The 20903-nt window shown below is 43.9% G+C and overlaps 1 protein-coding gene across 3 annotated transcripts in view; it reads right to left on the bottom strand.

Moving 5' to 3' along the window:
* The window catches only part of LOC137421235 (uncharacterized), a 33410-nt gene extending 13724 nt beyond the window's left edge, over positions 1-19686 (bottom strand). The window contains exons 1-5 of one of the 3 annotated variants that reach the window (XM_068107092.2): positions 19438-19675; positions 10344-10406; positions 10012-10065; positions 4347-4490; positions 1201-1380 (exon numbers count right to left, since the gene is read on the bottom strand). In XM_068107092.2, the coding sequence (XP_067963193.1) occupies positions 1201-1380; positions 4347-4490; positions 10012-10065; positions 10344-10406; positions 19438-19588 (592 nt within the window). In that variant the 5' untranslated portion in view covers positions 19589-19675. Of the gene's footprint in view, positions 1-22; positions 1381-2838; positions 2954-4346; positions 4491-10011; positions 10066-10343; positions 10407-19437 lie in introns of those variants that run through there. The other 2 variants (XM_068107091.2, XM_068107094.2) reach the window with 2 other exon arrangements.
* Positions 19687-20903: the final 1217 nt, after the last annotated feature.

Here is a 20903-nt window from a genome sequence, read left to right as displayed (position 1 = left end):
CTGCCTTTTTTTTTTGTCTTTTCTAAGTTGTTTCCATCTTTTACCTGGTCTCCTTGACTTGTTTTCCACGTTTACACAAGATGGGATGGTCAGGTAAATTGGTGACTTCTGTCATTTTCAATTGTCTGAATAGAACTCTTTTGTGTTAGTTTTTTCTTAGACTTTTTTTTTCTTCTGTATGCACCAAACTCACTAATTTCCCCAAACATCGTCCTCGCTTTCCTCCTCATCCCCGCTCTTCTGTGCTTCCTTTCCTTCCTTCCTTATCTACCCTGTGTATTATTCGCTCTTTGTTTAAATTTGATTTATTTTTCAGTGAAAGTCTTCCGACATAAAAAGCTCTTTAAGGCTTCTCACACATGTGCATCCTTTGATGTTGATTTAAAGATGAGAATCGAGTAAATGTCTTAAGACAAATAGTACACTGGAATGACTTCTGTCCCGTGTGTGTCGTTTCATGTTGATTTAAATATGACAAACGAGCAAAGCTCTTATTACACACTATGCACTTGTATGGCTTCTCTCCCGTGTGTATTATTTGATGTTGATTTAAATATGATAAACAAGCAAAATCTTTTTGACACACAGAACATTTGTAGGGCCTCTCGCGTTGGTTATGTATTTTCTCATGTCGATAGCAATTTGATAATTGTGCAAAAGCCTTATGGCAAACAATACACTGATAGGACTTCTCTCCCATGTGTAATCTTGTATGTTGATTTAAATATGATAAACGGGCAAAGGCCTTATGACATAGAGTGCACTTGAACGACTTATTTCCTGTGTGTACAATTTGATGTTGATTCAAATTTGACAACTGAGTAAAAGCCTTTTGACACTGAGAACACTTGTAAGATTTCTCTGCAGAGTGTATTCTTTGATGCTGATTTAAATGTGAAAAACGAGAAAACGCCTTGTGACACACAATACACTTGTACAACTTCTCTTCCTCATGCACAATTTGATGTTTTTGTAAATTTGATAAATAAACAAAACCCTGAAGACACACAAAGCACTTGTACGGCTTCTCACCGGTGTGCACTCTTTGATGTTTATTCAAAGATGATAAACGAGCAAACGCCTTGTGACAAACACGACATCTATAGGATTTTTCACCCTTGTGCACCATTTGATGTCTATTTAAAGTTGATGACCGATCAAAAGCTTGGTGACACAAAGTACAATTGTATGGCCTCTCACCTTTCTTCATATCGTGTTTCTTTGCAAAACGTTTACAAGTGCTGTTGGAAGCACAGTTGCTGAGCTTGTTAACATTCTCACACAAATCCTGTGCCTTGTGCTGATTGAAGGAATTATGTGTGTCGAAGAAGCGGGAGCACTTCAAACAAGAAAAGGTATTCCTGCATTTCATTTGCTTTTCTGCAAATCAACCACAAAGGCAGAAACAAAACACCTTTAAAATGTTAAATAGCACATTGAAGGAGCATTTGATTTTAATTATACAATAAGTTCTCTTGCAATGTCACTTAATGTGTTCTTAAAAAGTGCGATGTTCTAGGAAATTACATTGTTGGAAACTAATTTCCCCATTTAAATTAATGTAAATAACATTTAATCTGTCCTAAATATTTTTTTACACTAAAAACCCATTAATGAGCTTATTTATATTCAACCAGTATGAAGCCCGTCAAAAATGACAGGTTGGAACAGTTTATTTGATGGTGCAGCCACGTGTGCGTGCCAAAGTCTGAAGCCTGGGCCTATTGTCAGGTGTGCTTACATCTTCTTCATTTATCAGACATCCTACAGACATAAATGAACACTCGGTTTACTCTGCGCTCATTGCACATCACGTGCAGCGAATTTCACCTCCCAGCACCCAAAAAATATGTTTCTGTACACCGAACTTGAGGCTCGGTTTGCAAGCCACCGTCTACAGTTCCAATGTAAGAGACACAATTACTCTTCTTTTGGGTATTCGGCGTCCTCAGGGTCTTTTGGGTCCTCTGGGTCTTTTGGGTGCTCAGAGTCTTTTACGTCCTCAGGTAATTTTGGATCCTCGGGGTATTTTGTGTCCTCTGGGTCTTTTGTGTCTTTTTTGTCTACTGGTTCCGGGAGTATTTTGGGTCATTTGAGTCTTTTGGGTCCTTGGGTCTTTTCGGTCTGCTGGGTCTTTGGGGTATTTGGTGTATTTTCGGTCTTAGGGGTAATTTGGGTCTTTGGGGTCCACTGGGTGCTGAGGGTATTTAAATGTCTTCGGGGTAGTTTGGGTTTTGCGGTGTTTTCGGTCTTTGGGGTCTTTTTAGTCTTCAGGGTCTTTTCGGTCTTTTGGATCATTGGTGTATTTTGGGTCTTCGGTGTCTTTTTGATCTTTAACTGTTTTCACGGTCTTTTGGGTTATTGTGGTCTTTTGGGTCTTTGGTGTATTTTGGGTGTTTGGGGTCTATTGTGTCTTCGGGGTCTCTTCAGTCTTGTTTCTTTGGGGTATTTGGGGTCTACAGAGTACTTGGGGTTTTCTGGGTCATTGGGGTCTTTTGGGTCCTCCGAGTCATTTATATCCTCGGGGTCACTTGGGCCTTTTTGATATCCTTGGGGTATTTTGGATCCTCTGGGTCATTTGGATCCTCAGGGACGTTTGGGTCCTTTGGATCCTTCGGGTATTTTGGATCCTTGGAGTCTTTTAGCTATTTTAACCGGTGGACACACAGTCGTGTTCAAAGATTGCCCATTAAACCCCCACAAAAATCCCTCCTAAAGCACTACTCAAAGCATTTAAAACCGACCCTTATGCCCTTATGAAGAAGGAAATACATCACACAAACACACACAAACACACACATACACTAACGCACAATGTGCTTTATATCGTAGATAACATCCTATCCATAAAATAAAATACCGAACAAATAAATAAAGTAAATAAAATCATAACATAAATAACAAACCAGAGCGAAGTCGATGCCATTCCATCTCAAATCCACATGCTTCCCACCTAAAGCAAAGTTGAAAGATGGCAAAAAGTTCCACCAGGAATAACCAAATACCAGATTTGGAGTTAAAAAATGTTTGACCCCTGTTACGCTAAATCCTCATCCTTGGGGCTTGAAAGCGGGGTTTTATATATTTTTTAAACGTCACATATTTAATGTACCCCCCAATGTTGATTGCATATACAAAGTTTCCTGAAAAAAATGTTTAAAACAATATGCCCATAATTGCATTTTTTGATAATTGCTATTTGACCTTTTCACCCCATCCCAGGGGGAAGGCCCAAAAATGATACTGCTCTTGCACCTTCATGCATGCCATGTGGTAATCATAACGACGAATTTGGTGAATTTCTGCCCAACCGTTTAGGAGGAGATTGCCAAACACATGGAGTTGATTACAATATCCCCACGTTGTTTTTTTTAAAGCATGGGGCAACAAAGTTATATGTAAATTCAAGTTCTCAGCCATTAACTGGATCACATTATTGATGCTTTCCTTAATCTTGTTGGAACTCTTAAAGATGGTCCGTACGATAGTTAGCGACAGGCAAAGAGATCTGGAAATGACCACTGCAGTCTCTTCACCCTCAATACGTCTCACAATGTCAATTTTGGTCTCCAAAGACACTGATTTACTTTACTTCTAGGTGGCAGGCTCATTGTACTTAAGTATTGTAAGGGTGACGTTTAGCGGAAATTCACTTCACAAAAAACAGCGGAAGTTCATCTGGTAGATGCTGAGCAAAGACTGAGATGATGTGGGTAGGGGATGTGTTCGTCTGCCTCTCGCCACTTCACATCCTTACAAGTACAGTAAATACACTGTACCAGCAACCTGGGATGCTGTTCCACTGACGTAAGTACTTCTTAGTTCTACACGGGAGAAAGGAAAGTCGAAAAATGCATTGCACCGATTGGAACCCACGGCGGTGTTAGAAAAGTGTTCCCCTATTGGTTTCAGTTCAGATTTCGATTGTATGCTTCAATCAGTCCGTGAGAGTAAATCCAGTTTCCAAGCCAAGGCATGTTGGAATAGGCCGAAACAAAATGACGACGCAATAACCCAGCGATGTGACAGAGGGCTGATCAATATGGCACACCATCATCTTGGTAAAGCTTCTTTTTTGTTGTTGTTATGAGCACCCCATTAATCATCTTCAAACGGAGGTTTAAACGCACCCAAACACCCAGTCGTCATTCATGCACCGCACTGAAGGTCGATAAGCATGCATGCATAGTTTGAGGCCGCTATGTTTCACGGTCTTGGAGTTATGGACGACAAACACAGCCTTTTATTATTATAGACTGACGGTCGCTGTACCGGATTTTGGATGAGGTATTTCATTGTAAGCATATAATGCAACGCTGTGAGTTCTGAGCATGACTTTGCCTTACCTTCTCGCATCAGAGCAGCATCACTTGTTTCCTCATTAGGTGAACCAGGTGGTTCCGCCTTCACATGGCAATTGCTTGAAACCTCCTGGGAAGTCTCAAAACCGTCACTTTGAAAACATTCTGTCTTCACTCGATGATCTTCACCTGCAAACAATGTCATGTCAGTGGACTACAGAATGGAAAGGTATAAACAAGTTGTCTCCCCAATTTTTTTTTTCCTTGCATACAGGTGACTGCTGCAGTTCAAGTCCCAATTGTAGTATGCATTATCAAATATGCTGATGAAACAGTAATTAGTGGATCCTTACTCAATGACGACCATGAATATGTGAACAAAATTCAGGAGTTTGTACACTGGTGTGACCATCATTATTTAGTTCTCAATGTCAACAAGACAAAATAAATGATTCTAGATTTTTAACGCTTAGCAGGTGACCATGACCCTTTGATCATTCATGACCATAGTATCGAACAAGTGCCTGAGCATAAGATTTGGGTACAACAATAATTGATAACAAATTGAAATGTAGCAGGAATTCCCAAGTGATGGCTGCCAAAGCACACCAAAGATTGGACTTTTAAGGAAACCGAGTTTCATGTCGACAATAGCATTTTGATTCTTTTATTATCAGTCCTTGCTTCAAAGAATTCTTCCTTTCCATTTAACATGTACATTTGGTAACTTGTTTAAAGCAAATGTGAAGAAATTCAAAAGACCCACGAAGATTGCCCAGCGTGTGATACGAACAGATATTCCGTCAATTTGTACCTTGCACGAGAGCGCGCCATTGTAAAGATCTCTCCATGGGGAATAAAATATGTTAATGATGACGTCAGCAGTCACGTGGTTCGGCCGCCATCTTGGAAAAACCGAAAATATTTGCACCTCCATATCTCCAAAAGTGCTGAACAGAAAAAATTGAGACATGGCTCATTGTAAAGAACTCTCCATGGGGAATAAAATATGTTAATGATGACGTCATCGGTCACGTGGTTCAGCCGCCATATTTGTCCTAAATGGCCGATAAAAAGTAAATTCCGGCAAGTCCTCGGTCTCTGACCGATTTTTCATCTGTCTGTCTGTCTGTTTGCAGCACTACGTCTACACCGTTGCACGTAGAATCGCCAAACTTTACACACATATTTGTCTTGCCCGGGAATAGACTGTGCCCAATTGATGACGTCATCGGTCACGTGGTTCGGCCGCCATCCTGGAAAAACCGAAAAACTTTGCACCTCTTTATCTCCGAAAGGGGTGAATAGAAAAAATTGAGACATGGCTCATTGTAAAGAACTCTCCATGGGGAATAAAATATGTTAATGATGACGCCATCGGTCACGTGGTTCGGCCGCCATATTTGTCCTAAATGGCCGATAAAAAAAGTAAATTCCGGCTAGTCCTCGGTCTCTGACCGATTTTTCATCTGTTTGTCTATCTGTTTGTCTTTGAACAAAAGATCTCAAAAAGTTGTGGACGGATTCGGACGAAATTTGGCAGTGATGTAGCGTATGTGACAAGGAGGAAATTATTAGATTTTGGTGAAGATCCGGATCCGGCTACTAAATTTTTTAAAGTGATTCTTCACCATTGGGAGATCGGGCCAAAAACGATACGAAGCAGGATATCTCAAAAAGATGTGGATGGATTTGGACGAAACTTGGTGGACCGGTTGGGTGTCTGACAAGGACAAATACATTCGATTTTGGTGAAGATCTGAATATGGATTCGTATATGAGAATTATTTAATTATCAAGTGATTCTTCACCATTGGGAGATAGAGGAGCAAAAACGATACATAGCAGGATATCTCAAAAAGTTATGGATGGATTTGGACGAAACTTGTTGGACAGGTTGTGTGTATGACAAGGAAGAATCAATTTAATTTTGGTGAAGATCCGGATCCGGATCCGGCTAGTAGAATTTTTAAAGTGATTCTTCACCATTGATTGATATGGCCAACCAGGTGGAGGTGTGCTCTCCACTGAGTGCCGTTTAAGTTCGCAATTGTTATTACAGATGTTAATTAATTGCACCGGACCGGACATGTTTCACACCTTATCATCTCTTTCAAGGCTTCTCTCGGCCCCCTTTTCCCCCTCCCCACTCCATGCCCCATGCCCCCTTTCAAAGCAATCCCACCCTATCCCTCTGTCCAAGAGAAGACTATTTAAGAGCCACATCGACAGAAGAACTTCAGAGATCTTTCTTGCTTGTGTTCTCTGTGCTTTGGTGGATTATTTTACTTACCGGTATTTCTGTTCTGTAACCAAGTAATTTCTCTCCGAGTAATAAATCTTCGTGTAATCTTCAACTTTGAGAGGACATTCGATCATTCAATTCCTCCACATGAAGCTGAAATCAGACAAAATATCCATCGATCGTGCTTTATGGCCAAAGGAGGGAGGAGAGGAGGGAGGAAGAGGGGAGGAAGGAGAGGAGGGAGGGGGTAGGTGGATTAGGGGGGGAAGGCGGGGGAAGGAGAGGAGGGAGGGAGAGGACGGAGGGAGTTCGGGGGAGAGGGTGAAGGACAAAGTTGTGAACGGATTCGGACGAAATTTGGTGGACAGGTTGGGTGTGTGACAAGGACGCATCGATTCGATTTTGGTGAAGATCCAGATCCGGATACCAGAACTTTTTTTAATGATTCTTCCCCATTGATGATGTGCCTAAAGGCGGTTCCTTTTTTCCTTCTTCCCATTGATTATAGGGCCAAAAACTACATATAGTGCGATATCTCAAGAAGTTATAGACAGATTTGCATGCCACCTTGATGTACAGGTTGGGTGTGTGACTGACGAATTGATTCGATTTTGGTGAAGATGTGGATAAGATAGTTTTTAAGTGATTCTTCACCATTGTGAGATGCGGCCCCAAAACAATATACAGGTCGGGGACGCCTTATCCGGCATGGGGAATCAAGCTTGCCGGATTTTTGGATTTTCCAGATTTCAGACCTTATACCTACCGATTATGTACAATACTTATGATACAGATATTTTTGTAATAACCTGCAATAATATTGGGGAAGATAAATAAAAAATAAAGATATATACAGTATATTCACCACTCATGCGGAAAAGGTTTGCATGGTTGCGGACAACGTTTGTGAGGAGGACAAGTTGGGGTCGGCAGCAGACAATGTGTGGACAGGCATGGGGAAGGTGCGAGTGGCCGTGGAAAAGGTGGTGGGGGTCGCAGACAAGGTGTGGGTGGTCGAGGATAACTTATTCCGGCTGTGGACAACATTTGCATGACTATGGACAAGGTGCGGGCAGCCACTGACAAGGTACGGGAGGCAGCGGACAACATTTGTGCAGCAGCAGATAAGATGGGGGCGGCCTTGGACAAGGTGAGGGTGGCCACAGACAAGGTGTAGGTGGCTGCGGACAATGTTTGCATGGCTGCGGACAAGGTATGATTGGAAAGGTGCCTGACTGATCCAAGACATTATAAACGTCAGGGGTCTTAGACTGATGTAACGTTTTCCTTTTTTCCATTAGCTGGGGCGCATCACTCTCACCATAACATCGATGTACCAATGCCATGCTCCACACTCAGGAGTTTCACTGAAACATGAATGTCATGCTTCCACAACAACTCCACTTTTTTGTATACAGTATATAGTCAAGGCTTATGGAAGAGTTAATACAGTGAAACGGATCAGGAGCAGACAAAAAGAGGACAAAAAACACGCATGTATGGGGTGGACAAGTTGGACGCCGAAGGAAACTCCAAGGACATAAAACTGAAAAATTGCAAGGAGTGATTTGGGTGTGGTTAACGAGGGTAGAAAAAATTATGGTTTTGTATTGAGGACGGTCTGAGATGGTGCTGAACACCTGTCCTGAAGACTTGGAGGGATGGTGGACCATGTGAGTCCTGCAAGAAACCAGGTGGGGTGGGGGGGGGGAGAGTGGATAAAGTACGGAAAAAGCAGAGTGTGCAACACCAGAAAGGAGGCGGTATAAAACAGAGAGACTACCGGACCACCGACCTATCAACGATGGCAAAGTGATAAGGCTCAGCTTCATCGCAGGACATTCCAATAATCTTGTGAAGGCCTTGGTTTCCACAGCATCAAGCCGAGGAATATGTAAGGCAGGGGAGCCAACCCAGGGGTGAGAGCAGTACTCCATCAAGCTGGAGATGAAGGCGTTGTAGATGGATAGGAGTTCAGGTGTAACAACTGAGGACTTTGTTCAGCAACCAACAAAAGGTCTGAAGAGAGTGAAGAGGCTGCTGACTGCCTGTCTGTCTGAAGGATGAGGGATGTCACGGCAGAGGGTGGAGTCAACAGCAAATAGATTGAGTATTTTCCAGAGGATCAGAGAGATCGTTGATGAAGATCAGGAATAGGACTGGGCCACGAACACTGCCTTTAGCATTTTCTCGATACTGAGCGCTAAACGTTCCTTTTCGAAGCACCACTTGCTTTCCAGATATTCCAGATATTTACACATTATTGCGATACAGGGGATATTAGAGTTCAGGCATACACACCACTTCACACGTTTGCCCCTGGTGATTGCACAATGTCACTGACATGGCAATACGATTTCTCATGATTAACTTTCCCATGGGGCGACTAACTTTCCCATGGGGCGACCCGCCCTTTCACATGGGGCGACCCGCCCTTTCACATGGGGCGACCCGCCCTTTCACATGGGGCGACCCGCCCTTTCACATGGGGCGACCCGCCCTTTCACATGGGGCGACCCGCCCTTTCACATGGGGCGACCCGCCCTTTCACATGGGGCGACCCGCCCTTTCACATGGGGCGACTCGCCCTTTCACATGGGGCGACTCGCCCTTTCACATGGGGCGACTCGCCCTTTCACATGGGGCGACTCGCCCTTTCACATGGGGCGACTCGCCCTTTCACATGGGGCGACTCGCCCTTTTACATGGGGCGACTCGCCCTTTTACATGGGGCGACTCGCCTTTTTACATGGGGCGATTCGCCTTTCCATGGGGCGATTCACCTTTCCATGGGACGATTCACCTTTCCATGGGGCGATTCACCTTTCCATGGGGCGATTCACCTTTCCATGGGGCGATTCACCTTTCCATGGGGCGATTCACCTTTCCATGGGGCGATTCACCTTTCCATGGGGCGATTCACCTTTCCATGGGGCGATTAATCTTTCCATGGGGCTATTCACCTTTCCATGGGGCTATTCACCTTTCCATGGGGCGATTCACCTTTCCATGGGGCGATTAACTTTTCAGAAGGCTTGCAAATAATTAACTTTTGCAGAAGTAAAGGGTTTAAAGTTGTAGGACATGGGGTTTCAAAATTATGCTGGTTTTCTGGTCTTTCCGGTTTTTGGGTTGCCAGATAAAGGGTCGCCTATAGAATGATATTTCAAAAGGTTATAGATGGATTATGACAAAACTTTGTGGGTGAGTTGTTTTGATGACAAGAACAAGCCGATCCAATTCTGGTTCAGGTCCGGATCCAGATCCGGCCCGTTAGTAGGATACAAAACGTAAACTGTTCAGCCTGGTGGAGATACGTGCACTACTGATTGCGGTTCTAGTTTGAGATATGGTTTACCCAAATGGGGATTATTTCGCTATCATAACGTCATGATCTGGACTCCAATACGGAGGTTGTTGAGCAAGAAGTACACGTACTGCATTAACGATTTTTTGAAGACTTACGTTTTATGGTACAATCCAGAAGTTCAGGATCCACCTTCATCTTCAAATCATGATCTGTAACAACAAATGACACCTTGTCACTTCTCACAGTTATCTCCGTTATCATTATTGCATGTCGGTGAATGACTGTTTCTAGCACATCCATCAATGAATGCGCTTTTTACTCCAAACACGTCAACGAAAGTTCTAACATGTCCATGTACAAAATTGTTTTCAGGTCCGTGGGTGAGTCACGGCAAGGCCTCAGGAAAAGCATCACAAAATTGACAGAATACAATATACACCTATCATTATCTGCAACTGTATATGCATAATGAGGTTGTGATTCAGACCTTCGACTTGTGAAGCAAAAACATCCACAAACTCGGACTCCACCTTCACTTTCACAATAAAATCTGCAAACAAATGAGTCCATACAATGTGATGTCCACGATGAGGCATTTCTAACGAGGAAAAACAACAATCCATTTCCAAAAAAAATGTTACTATTTTCACTCTGAAATAGTCATGGACAACCTTACCTGGTTGCAGTGTGCAACACACCTGGAACGGAGATCTTTTAAATACGAGCACGGACGGCTGATGGGGTCGAGCAGACCTTACCTGGTTCAAGTCTTTCATCTTCCAGATGGTTTAAGTGGGAGGAGGAAAATTAGAATCGAAGGATTTTTTAAAGACGTTTTGTGATGTAAGATGTCGACAATGACCTGTTATCGTAAGAAGAGAAGTAACGTTCACAAACAGCAACGTGCCAAAAGAGAAAGACAAACAAAACCACATCGTTGTTGTGTTGCTGCTTCAGTACAAACAATACGGCTGTGAATGGAAATGTTTCGCCTCTGACACGATGGAGGGAAACGACCATGATGCTTCAAAGCATTACCACAATGATGAACAGTTAGGTCTCATGTCTGTTGATCAGCATACTGTCCCCAGGTGTTCGGAACAGCCTGGGTTGCATATCCTTTGACCATAATTTGCGGTTGGAACTTGGCCCGGTCACAAAAATCATGCCCGGATCTGGCTGTGGTACTTTTCAGTGCCGGGCACAGTACTCTGTGACATCGACAGTGCCCTATGTCATGACGTTAACAAAAATCGTCATCAGGTACTTTGAGTCCACTTTGTTGGAATTCTGTCATCCATTTGGTCTTCCGCACATATTCCTTATCCTTCCGCATCGACTGCATCCACAAATATTACACCACATGAGGTAAAGGAGAGAAAACTGCATAAGGGGGTGGTACAGCACAGGCATGATGTGCCAAATGGCCTCCTCCTGCAACCAAGCTTGTTGTGTACCCTTGTGGGTCATGGCAGTCATATTTACATTCAAATGGTGTGATTTAGCCAATCGGACAAATGCAGGTTTTGTCGAGTAGAAACAGAAAGTACCAGCCACCTCCTTTCGGGATGTAAAAAACTCATGTCAGAGCAGTTGTACACAGAAAGATGATGTCGAGTCTCCTCGGGCAATGATGGCATTGCCTTTCTATGGCTGGTACAAATGGGTAAGTGTGTGGTATAGACGGGCGTCGCCACTCCTCCATCTAAAACACAGAGAGACATCACAGCATCTGTAGAATAATCCACTGGCACATATGTAAGCATTTCAACATTCCGGTCCCAGAACAATCATGGAAACGCAAACCAAATTCAATCCTTGCAAATGAACACCTAGTGCTAATCCATGACAAGATGATCCCATCAAGTGTGGACATTGCAGGCGGAGCATTGCGTCTGGACATCGTGCTCAAACACAAAAAGGAAAAGACGGCATTGGTGATTGAGGTTTCGGTTCCCAATGACTTTGGACTAAATGCTTCAGAAACCAAGAAAATGCTCCAATACCAGGATCTGAAAAATGAGGTCAAGAGGTCTTGGAAATGGAAGAAAGCTGAAATTGTACCACTGTACCAGTGATAGTCAGAGCAAAAGGGATGATCAGGAAAACACTGAATGAGCACTGAATAAGCATTCCGGGGAACATCACTACAAATGAGATAAAAGTCGAGGCTGTCAGAGGTTCATTGAGGATTCTTTAAAAAGCCCTTGAAACGAAGATATGAGAATGAAGTTTCACAATCTGGTTCATAAATAATGATCCTTTACTGAAAAAGGAGGTGGAGATTTTGAGTTCTGAAAAACTTCCTCCCACCTCCTAAAACCAGCATATGCAGATAACATCCAACGGGACCCAATAATGACTGTATTCAGTATTGACATTACCTCTCTTGATTGTTAATTTATCCATCTATGAATACAACCTAAAACCCAGTTAGCTTTACCTTTACCTTTACCTTCACCATATCTATTACCACCCCCAGATCCTACTCCCATGTCACACCTTTCAAGATTGCCCCTTGCATCATGAAATCTCTACTTTTATTATTCCAACCCATATCCAGCACCTTCCATTTCTTTATGTTGAACTACGTTTTCATGTTAAACTACATCTTCATGTTAAACTACGTCTTCATGACAAACTATGTCTTCATGTTAAACTACGTCTTCATGTTAAACTACGTCTTCATGTTAAACTACGTCTTCATGTTAAACTACGTCTTCATGTTAAACTACATCTATATGTTAAACTACGTCGTCATGTTAAACTACATCGTCATGTTAAACTACATCTTCATGTTAAACTACATCTCTATGTTAAACTACATCTCTATGTTAAACTACGTCTTCATGTTAAACTACGTCGTCATGTTAAACTACATCTATATGTTAAACTACATCTTCATGTTAAACGACATCTATATGTTAAACTACGTCTTCATGTTAAACTACATCGTCATGTTAAACTACATCTCGATGGTAAACTACGTCTTCATGTTAAACTACATCTATATGTTAAACTACGTCTTCATGTTAAACTACATCTATATGTTAAACTACATCTCTATGTTAAACGACATCTTCATGTTAAACTACATCTATATGTTAAACTATGTCTTCATGTTAAACTACATCGTCATGTTAAACTACATCTCTATGGTAAACTACGTCTTCATGTTAAACTACATCGTCATGTTAAACTACATCTCTATGGTAAACTACGTCTTCATGTTAAGCTACATCTATATGTTAAACGATGTCTTCATGTTAAACTACATCGTCATGTTAAACTACATCTCTATGGTAAACTACGTCTTCATGTTAAACTACGTCTTCATGTTAAACTACATCTCTATGGTAAACTACGTCTTCATGTTAAACTACATCTATATGTTAAACTACATCTCTATGTTAAACGACATCTTCATGTTAAACTACATCTATATGTTAAACTATGTCTTCATATTAAACTACATCGTCATGTTAAACTACATCTCTATGGTAAACTACGTCTTCATGTTAAGCTACATCTATATGTTAAACGATGTCTTCATGTTAAACTACATCGTCATGTTAAACTACATCTCTATGGTAAACTACGTCTTCATGTTAAACTACGTCTTCATGTTAAACTACATCTCTATGGTAAACTACATCTTTATGTTAAACTACATCTTTATTTTAAACTACATCTTTATGTTAAACTACATCGTCATGTTAAACTACATCTCTATGGTAAACTACGTCTTCATGTTAAACTACGTCTTCATGTTAAACTACATCTCTATGGTAAACTACATGTTTATGTTAATCTACATCTTTATTTTAAACTACGTCTTCATGTTAAACTACATCGTCATGTTAAACTACATCTTCATGTTAAACTACATCTTCATGTTAAACTACATCTATATGTTAAACTACGTCTTCATGTTAAACTACATGGTCATGTTAAACTACATCGTCATGTTAAACTACATCTTCATGGTAAACTACGTCTTCATGTTGAACTACATCTTTATGTTAAACTAAATCTTTATTTTAAACTACGTCTTCATGTTAAACTACATCGTCATGTTAAACTACATCGTCATGTTAAACTACGTCTTCATGTTAAACTACATCTATATGTTAAACTACGTCTTCATGTTAAACTGCATCGTCATGTTAAACTACATCTTTATTTTAAACTACGCCTTCATGTTAAACTACATCGTCATGTCATGTTAAACTACATCTTTATTTTAAACTACGTCTTCATGTTAAACTACATCGTCATGTTAAACTACATCTTCATGTTAAACTACATCGTCATGTTAAACTACATCTTCATGTTAAACTACATCTTAATTTTAAACTACATCGTCATGTTAAACTACATCTTCATGTTAAACTACATCTTCATGTTAAACTACATCGTCATGTTAAACTACATCTTCATGTTAAACTACATCTTCATGTTAAACTACATCTTTATTTTAAACTACGTCTTCATGTTAAACTACATCGTCATGTTAAACTACATCGTCATGTTAAACTATGTCTTCATGTTAAACTACATCTGTATTTTAAACTACGTCTTCATGTTAAACTACATCGTCATGTTAAACTCCATAGTCATGTTAAACTACGTCTTTATTTTAAACTACGTCTTCATGTTAAACTACATCGTCATGTTAAACTACATAGTCATGTTAAACTACGTCTTTATTTTAAACTACGTCTTCATGTTAAACTACATCGTCATGTTCAACTACATCTTCATGTTAAACTACATCTTTATTTTAAACTACGTCTTCATGTTGAACTACATCGTCATGTTGAACTACATCTTCATGTTAAACTACATCGTCATGTTAAACTACATCGTCATGTTAAACTACATCGTCATGTTAAACTACATCGTCATGTTAAACTACATCGTCATGTTAAACTACATCGTCATGTTAAGCTACATCTTTATTTTAAACTACATCGTCATGTTAAACTACATCTTCATGTTAAACTACATCGTCATGTTCAACTACATCTTCATGTTAAACTACATCTTTATTTTAAACTACGTCTTCATGTTAAACTACATCGTCATGTTAAACTACATCTTCATGTTAAACTACATCGTCATGTTAAACTACATCTTCATGTTAAACTACATCTTCATGTTAAACTACATCGTCATGTTAAGCTACATCTTTATTTTAAACTACGTCTTCATGTTAAACTACATCTTCATGTTAAACTACATCTTCATGTTAAACTACATCTTCATGTTAAACTACATCGTCATGTTAAGCTACATCGTCATGTTAAACTACATCGTCATGTTAAACTACATCTTTATTTTAAACTACGTCTTCATGTTAAACTACATCGTCATGTTAAGCTACATCTTTATTTTAAACTACGTCTTCATGCTAAATACATCGTCATGTTAATCTACATCTTCATGCCAAACTACATCGTCATGTTAAGCTACATCTTTATTTTAAACTACATCGTCATGTTAAACTACATCTTCATGTTAAACTACATCTTCATGTTAAACTACATCGTCATGTTAAACTACATCTTCATGTTAAACTACATCGTCATGTTAAACTACATCTTCATTTTGAACATCTGCCAATCTTTTGCTCAATCTATGAATGGCTCTCGACTTTCCTGAATCTGATCACGATGCAAAACTTGGTGGTTTCTTCAAGAAATGAACAAGAAATCTGCTTATCCATTGGACTATGTGGAGAAAGCAGAGCCATGATGGGCCAAATGGCCTCAAACCGTCAATCCTACGGATGTGTACACCCCAATCACAGGAAGATTGTGATGACATCAGTTTGGCCTCGAGGCTGCAAAAAAAATGTGATGCAACCCAGGTACCGAGGACAGCACCTTCAAGACTGCAGCTTGTCCCAAACTATTTAAACCTGCTAATGGAGACATGACAATCTCAGTCTTGGACTTGGGAAGCCCCGCTTTGTTAAGGGTCAAAGGCGACTGCATCGCTGACAACATTTTCGAGGAACACCTTTACAACTGCACGAGTACCTACGGAGGTGAGACCCGAATGTTCTAAATGTGACCAATGAGCACGTTCGGCAGCAGCAGATTTTGTGGGACATTGAATATAGTCTTGCACCTGCTTTACCATCATGAGTCTAAGAAGATATTGTGGAAGAAAATTTGAAGAAGAAGCGGAAGAAGAGGTGTGAATGCGAGATGAGTCTTCTGGCAAAACAAGGCTCTTGACGAATCTGCTCTCATGAAATGGCAGCACCAACACACCTGCGATTCAAACGAACGGAATCACTTCCCTTGCTCGCTCAGAAAGCTTTGTGACATTACCCATGTTATCGAGTTCCTGCAATAGAGCACAGCACGAACCCCGCACCGCACGGTGTGTAACTTACATGGTGTACATACAGCACGAACCCCGCACGGGAACCAGACCTGCACGGTGTGTAATTTACATGGTGTACAGCACGAACCCCGCACGAGAACCAGACCTGCACGGTGTGTAATTTACATGGTGTACAGCACGAACCCCGCACGGGAACCAGACCTGCACGGTTTGTAACTTACATGGTGTACATACAGCACGAACCCCGCACGGGAACCAGACCTGCACGGTGTGTAATTTACATGGTGTACAGCACGAACCCCGCACGAGAACCAGACCTGCACGGTGTGTAATTTACATGGTGTACAGCACGAACCCCGCACGGGAACCAGACCTGCACGGTTTGTAACTTACATGGTGTACATACAGCACGAACCCCGCACGGGAACCAGATCTGCACGGTTTGTAACTTACATGGCGTACAGCACGAACCCCGCACGACAACCAGACCTGCACGGTTTGTAACCTACATGGTGTACATACAGCACGAACCCCGCACGAGAACCAGACCTGCACGGTTTGTAACCTACATGGTGTACATACAGCACGAACCCCGCACGGGAACCAGACCTGCACGGTGTGTAATTTACATGGTGTACAGCACGAACCCCGCACGGGAACCAGACCTGCACGGTGTGTAATTTACATGGTGTACATACAGCACGAACCCCGCACGGGAACCAGATCTGCACGGTTTGCAACTTACATGGCGTACAGCACGAACCCCGCACGACAACCAGACCTGCACGGTTTGTAACCTACATGGTGTACATACAGCACGAACCCCGCACGAGAACCAGACCTGCACGGTTTGTAACCTACATGGTGTACATACAGCACGAACCCCGCACGAGAACCAGACCTGCACGGTTTGTAACCTACATGGTGTACATACAGCACGAACCCCGCACGGGAACCAGACCTGCACGGTTTGTAACCTACATGGTGTACATACAGCACGAACCCCGCACGGGAACCAGACCTGCACGGTTTGTAACCTACATGGTGTACATACAGCACGAACCCCGTACGGGAACCAGACCTGCGCGGTTTGTAACTTACATGGCGTACAGCACCAACCCCACACGGGAACTAGACCTGCAAGGTTTGTAACCTACATGGTGTACATACAGCACGAACCCCGCACGGGAACCAGACCTGCACGGTTTGTAACCTACATGGTGTACATACAGCACGAACCCCGCACGGGAACCAGACCTGCACGGTTTGTAACCTACATGGTGTACATACAGCACGAACCCCGCACGGGAACCAGACCTGCACGGTTTGTAACCTACATGGTGTACATACAGCACGAACCCCGCACGGGAACCAGACCTGCACGGTTTGTAACCTACATGGTGTACATACAGCACGAACCCCGCACGGGAACCAGACCTGCACGGTTTGTAACCTACATGGTGTACATACAGCACGAACCCCGCACGAGAACCAGACCTGCACGGTTTGTAACTTACATGGCGTACAGCACGAACCCCGCACGAGAACCAGACCTGCACGGTTTGTAACCTACATGGTGTACATACAGCACGAACCCCGCACGAGAACCAGACCTGCACGGTTTGTAACCTACATGGTGTACATACAGCACTAACCCCGCACGAGAACCAGACCTGCACGGTTTGTAACCTACATGGTGTACATACAGCACGAACCCCGCACGGGAACCAGACCTGCACGGTTTGTAACTTACATGGCGTACAGCACGAACCCCGCACGAGAACCAGACCTGCACGGTTTGTAACCTACATGGTGTACATACAGCACGAACCCCGCACGAGAACCAGACCTGCACGGTTTGTAACCTACATGGTGTACATACAGCACGAACCCCGCACGGGAACCAGACCTGCACGGTTTGTAACCTACATGGTGTACATACAGCACGAACCCCGCACGGGAACCAGACCTGCACGGTTTGTAACCTACATGGTGTACATACAGCACGAACCCCGTACGGGAACCAGACCTGCGCGGTTTGTAACTTACATGGCGTACAGCACCAACCCCACACGGGAACTAGACCTGCAAGGTTTGTAACCTACATGGTGTACATACAGCACGAACCCCGCACGGGAACCAGACCTGCACGGTTTGTAACCTACATGGTGTACATACAGCACGAACCCCGCACGGGAACCAGACCTGCACGGTTTGTAACCTACATGGTGTACATACAGCACGAACCCCGCACGGGAACCAGACCTGCACGGTTTGTAACCTACATGGTGTACATACAGCACGAACCCCGCACGGGAACCAGACCTGCACGGTTTGTAACCTACATGGTGTACATACAGCACGAACCCCGCACGGGAACCAGACCTGCACGGTTTGTAACCTACATGGTGTACATACAGCACGAACCCCGCACGAGAACCAGACCTGCACGGTTTGTAACCTACATGGTGTACATACAGCACGAACCCCGCACGAGAACCAGACCTGCACGGTTTGTAACCTACATGGTGTACATACAGCACGAACCCCGCACGAGAACCAGACCTGCACGGTTTGTAACCTACATGGTGTACATACAGCACGAACCCCGCACGAGAACCAGACCTGCACGGTTTGTAACCTACATGGTGTACATACAGCACCAACCCCGCACGGGAACCAGACCTGCACGGTTTGTAACCTACATGGTGAACATACAGCACGAACCCCGCACGGGAACCAGACCTGCACGGTTTGTAACTTAGGTGGCGTACACCACGAACCCCGCACGGGAACCAGACCTGCACGGTGTGTAACTTACATGGTGTACAGCACGAACCCCGCACGGGAACCAGACCTGCACGGTGTGTAACTTACATGGTGTACAGCACGAACCCCGCACGGGAACCAGACCTGCGCGGTTTGTAACTTACATTGTGTACAGCACCAACCCCGCACGGGAACCAGACCTGCACGGTTTGTAACTTACATGGTGTACATACAGCACCAACCCCGCATGGGAACCAGACGTGCACGGTGTACAGCACGAACCCCGCACGGGAACCAGACCTGCACGGTTTGTAACTTACATGGTGTACAGCACCAACCCCGCACGGGAACCAGACCTGCACGGTTTGTAACTTACATGGTGTACATACAGCACCAACCCCGCACGGGAACTAGACCTGCACGGTTTGTAACTTACATAGCAGTTTAGCACGTACCGGGTACTTTGTCCTTGTCCTCGTGTTCACCACCCCTAGACCCACACTCCGCACGACAACCTCGTGGATCCAGCGTGTTCCCTCCAGTGGAGCCGCACGTGGTCCCCGCGGTATCCACTGTGAGATCTTTACCGGAGATGTCTCGGTCCATCGTACATGATCCTGTCCGTTCTATTCGTGCCGAATGCGCCAAGCACTCCCGTGAAGTTATCGGCCTCGTCCTTATCCCTCGATCCTTGTACATAGATTTCCCATTCAGAGAAGCAGATTCGCCACAACACACAAGCCCACAACTACCAATGCGCGCGATGAAATGAAGCTCAGGTAACGTCCAATGATGTGTATTAGAGGTCGTTGCAGGGTTGTGGCTGACACAGGTAGAATTTAAAATGTTTAAAATGAAAAAGTAATTTTGTTTGCACATCATTTCTTGCATATGGTGTGGGGGTGTTGTTGTCACGTGGGTGGTGTTGTCACGTGGGTGGTGTTGTCACGTGGGTGGTGTTGTCACGTGAGTGGTGTTGTCACGTGTTAAAGATTAACGAGGGAAATGTACACATGTAGCGGTTACCGGTAGCATGACACATTCACCCTGCACCGGCCGATGACGCAACCGGCGAGCGGTCACGTGTCCGGACTCGCCCGGGCGTGTTGAGACTTGCCTTTACTGGGCGAACGCTTGCCTTGCATACCACGCCCCGTTGAGAGGCGTGGCTTATCTATTTGCATACCACGCCCCGCCTGACTGCCTGAGACGCGTGGCTTTTGTGTGTTGAGTTTCTGATATATATTGCCGCCCGTTCGATGGGCTGATTCAGTGCTTTACTGCTTTGGAGTTCGTTTGAGTGAGCTGGGAATAAATAGCTCAGAGAAACCTAATTCCTGGCGTCGTCCATTTTGTCCGATTTTATCGTGCGAGCACAGCTCCCACAATTGGTGACCCCTTTCTACGAACACGGCGATGGAGTCAGCTGTAGCTTTGAAGCTCCCGGGCTTTTGGGAATCTCACGCGGCCGTTTGGTTTGCTCAAGCGGGTTCTCAATTCGCCCTGCGGAACATTACGGAGGACACGACGCGCTACCACCACGTGGTCTCTGCGCTCAACGCCTCCTCCGCTTCCCGGGTTCTGAGCTTCCTACAGCACCCGCCGGACGCCGGCAAATACAGCGCGCTCAAAGACCTACTCCTCGGTGCGTTTGGACTCGCGGAGACTGAACGCGCACGACAACTACTACACCTTGGGTCAAAGGCGACTGCATCCTGCACGGAGCTGGGCGAGGCCCGTCCGTCGGAAAGCATGGACCACATGCTTGCTCTTCTCGGTGACCACAGCCTGGACTTCCTCTTCCGCGAGCTGTTCCTCCAGCGGCTACCCGGGCAGGTACGGTTAGCTTTGGCTAATTCACCCATCACGGACCCTCGCGCCCTGGCCAAGGAGGCCGATAAATTTTGCTCGGCCAGGCGAC

This window comes from Myxine glutinosa, chromosome 2 (genome assembly GCF_964187855.1).
Source record: "Myxine glutinosa chromosome 2, kmMyxGlut1.1, whole genome shotgun sequence".
Taxonomy (NCBI): Eukaryota; Metazoa; Chordata; class Myxini; order Myxiniformes; family Myxinidae; genus Myxine; species Myxine glutinosa.
Note: the sequence above shows the minus strand (reverse complement) of the source record. Positions and strands in the feature narration are given on the sequence as shown.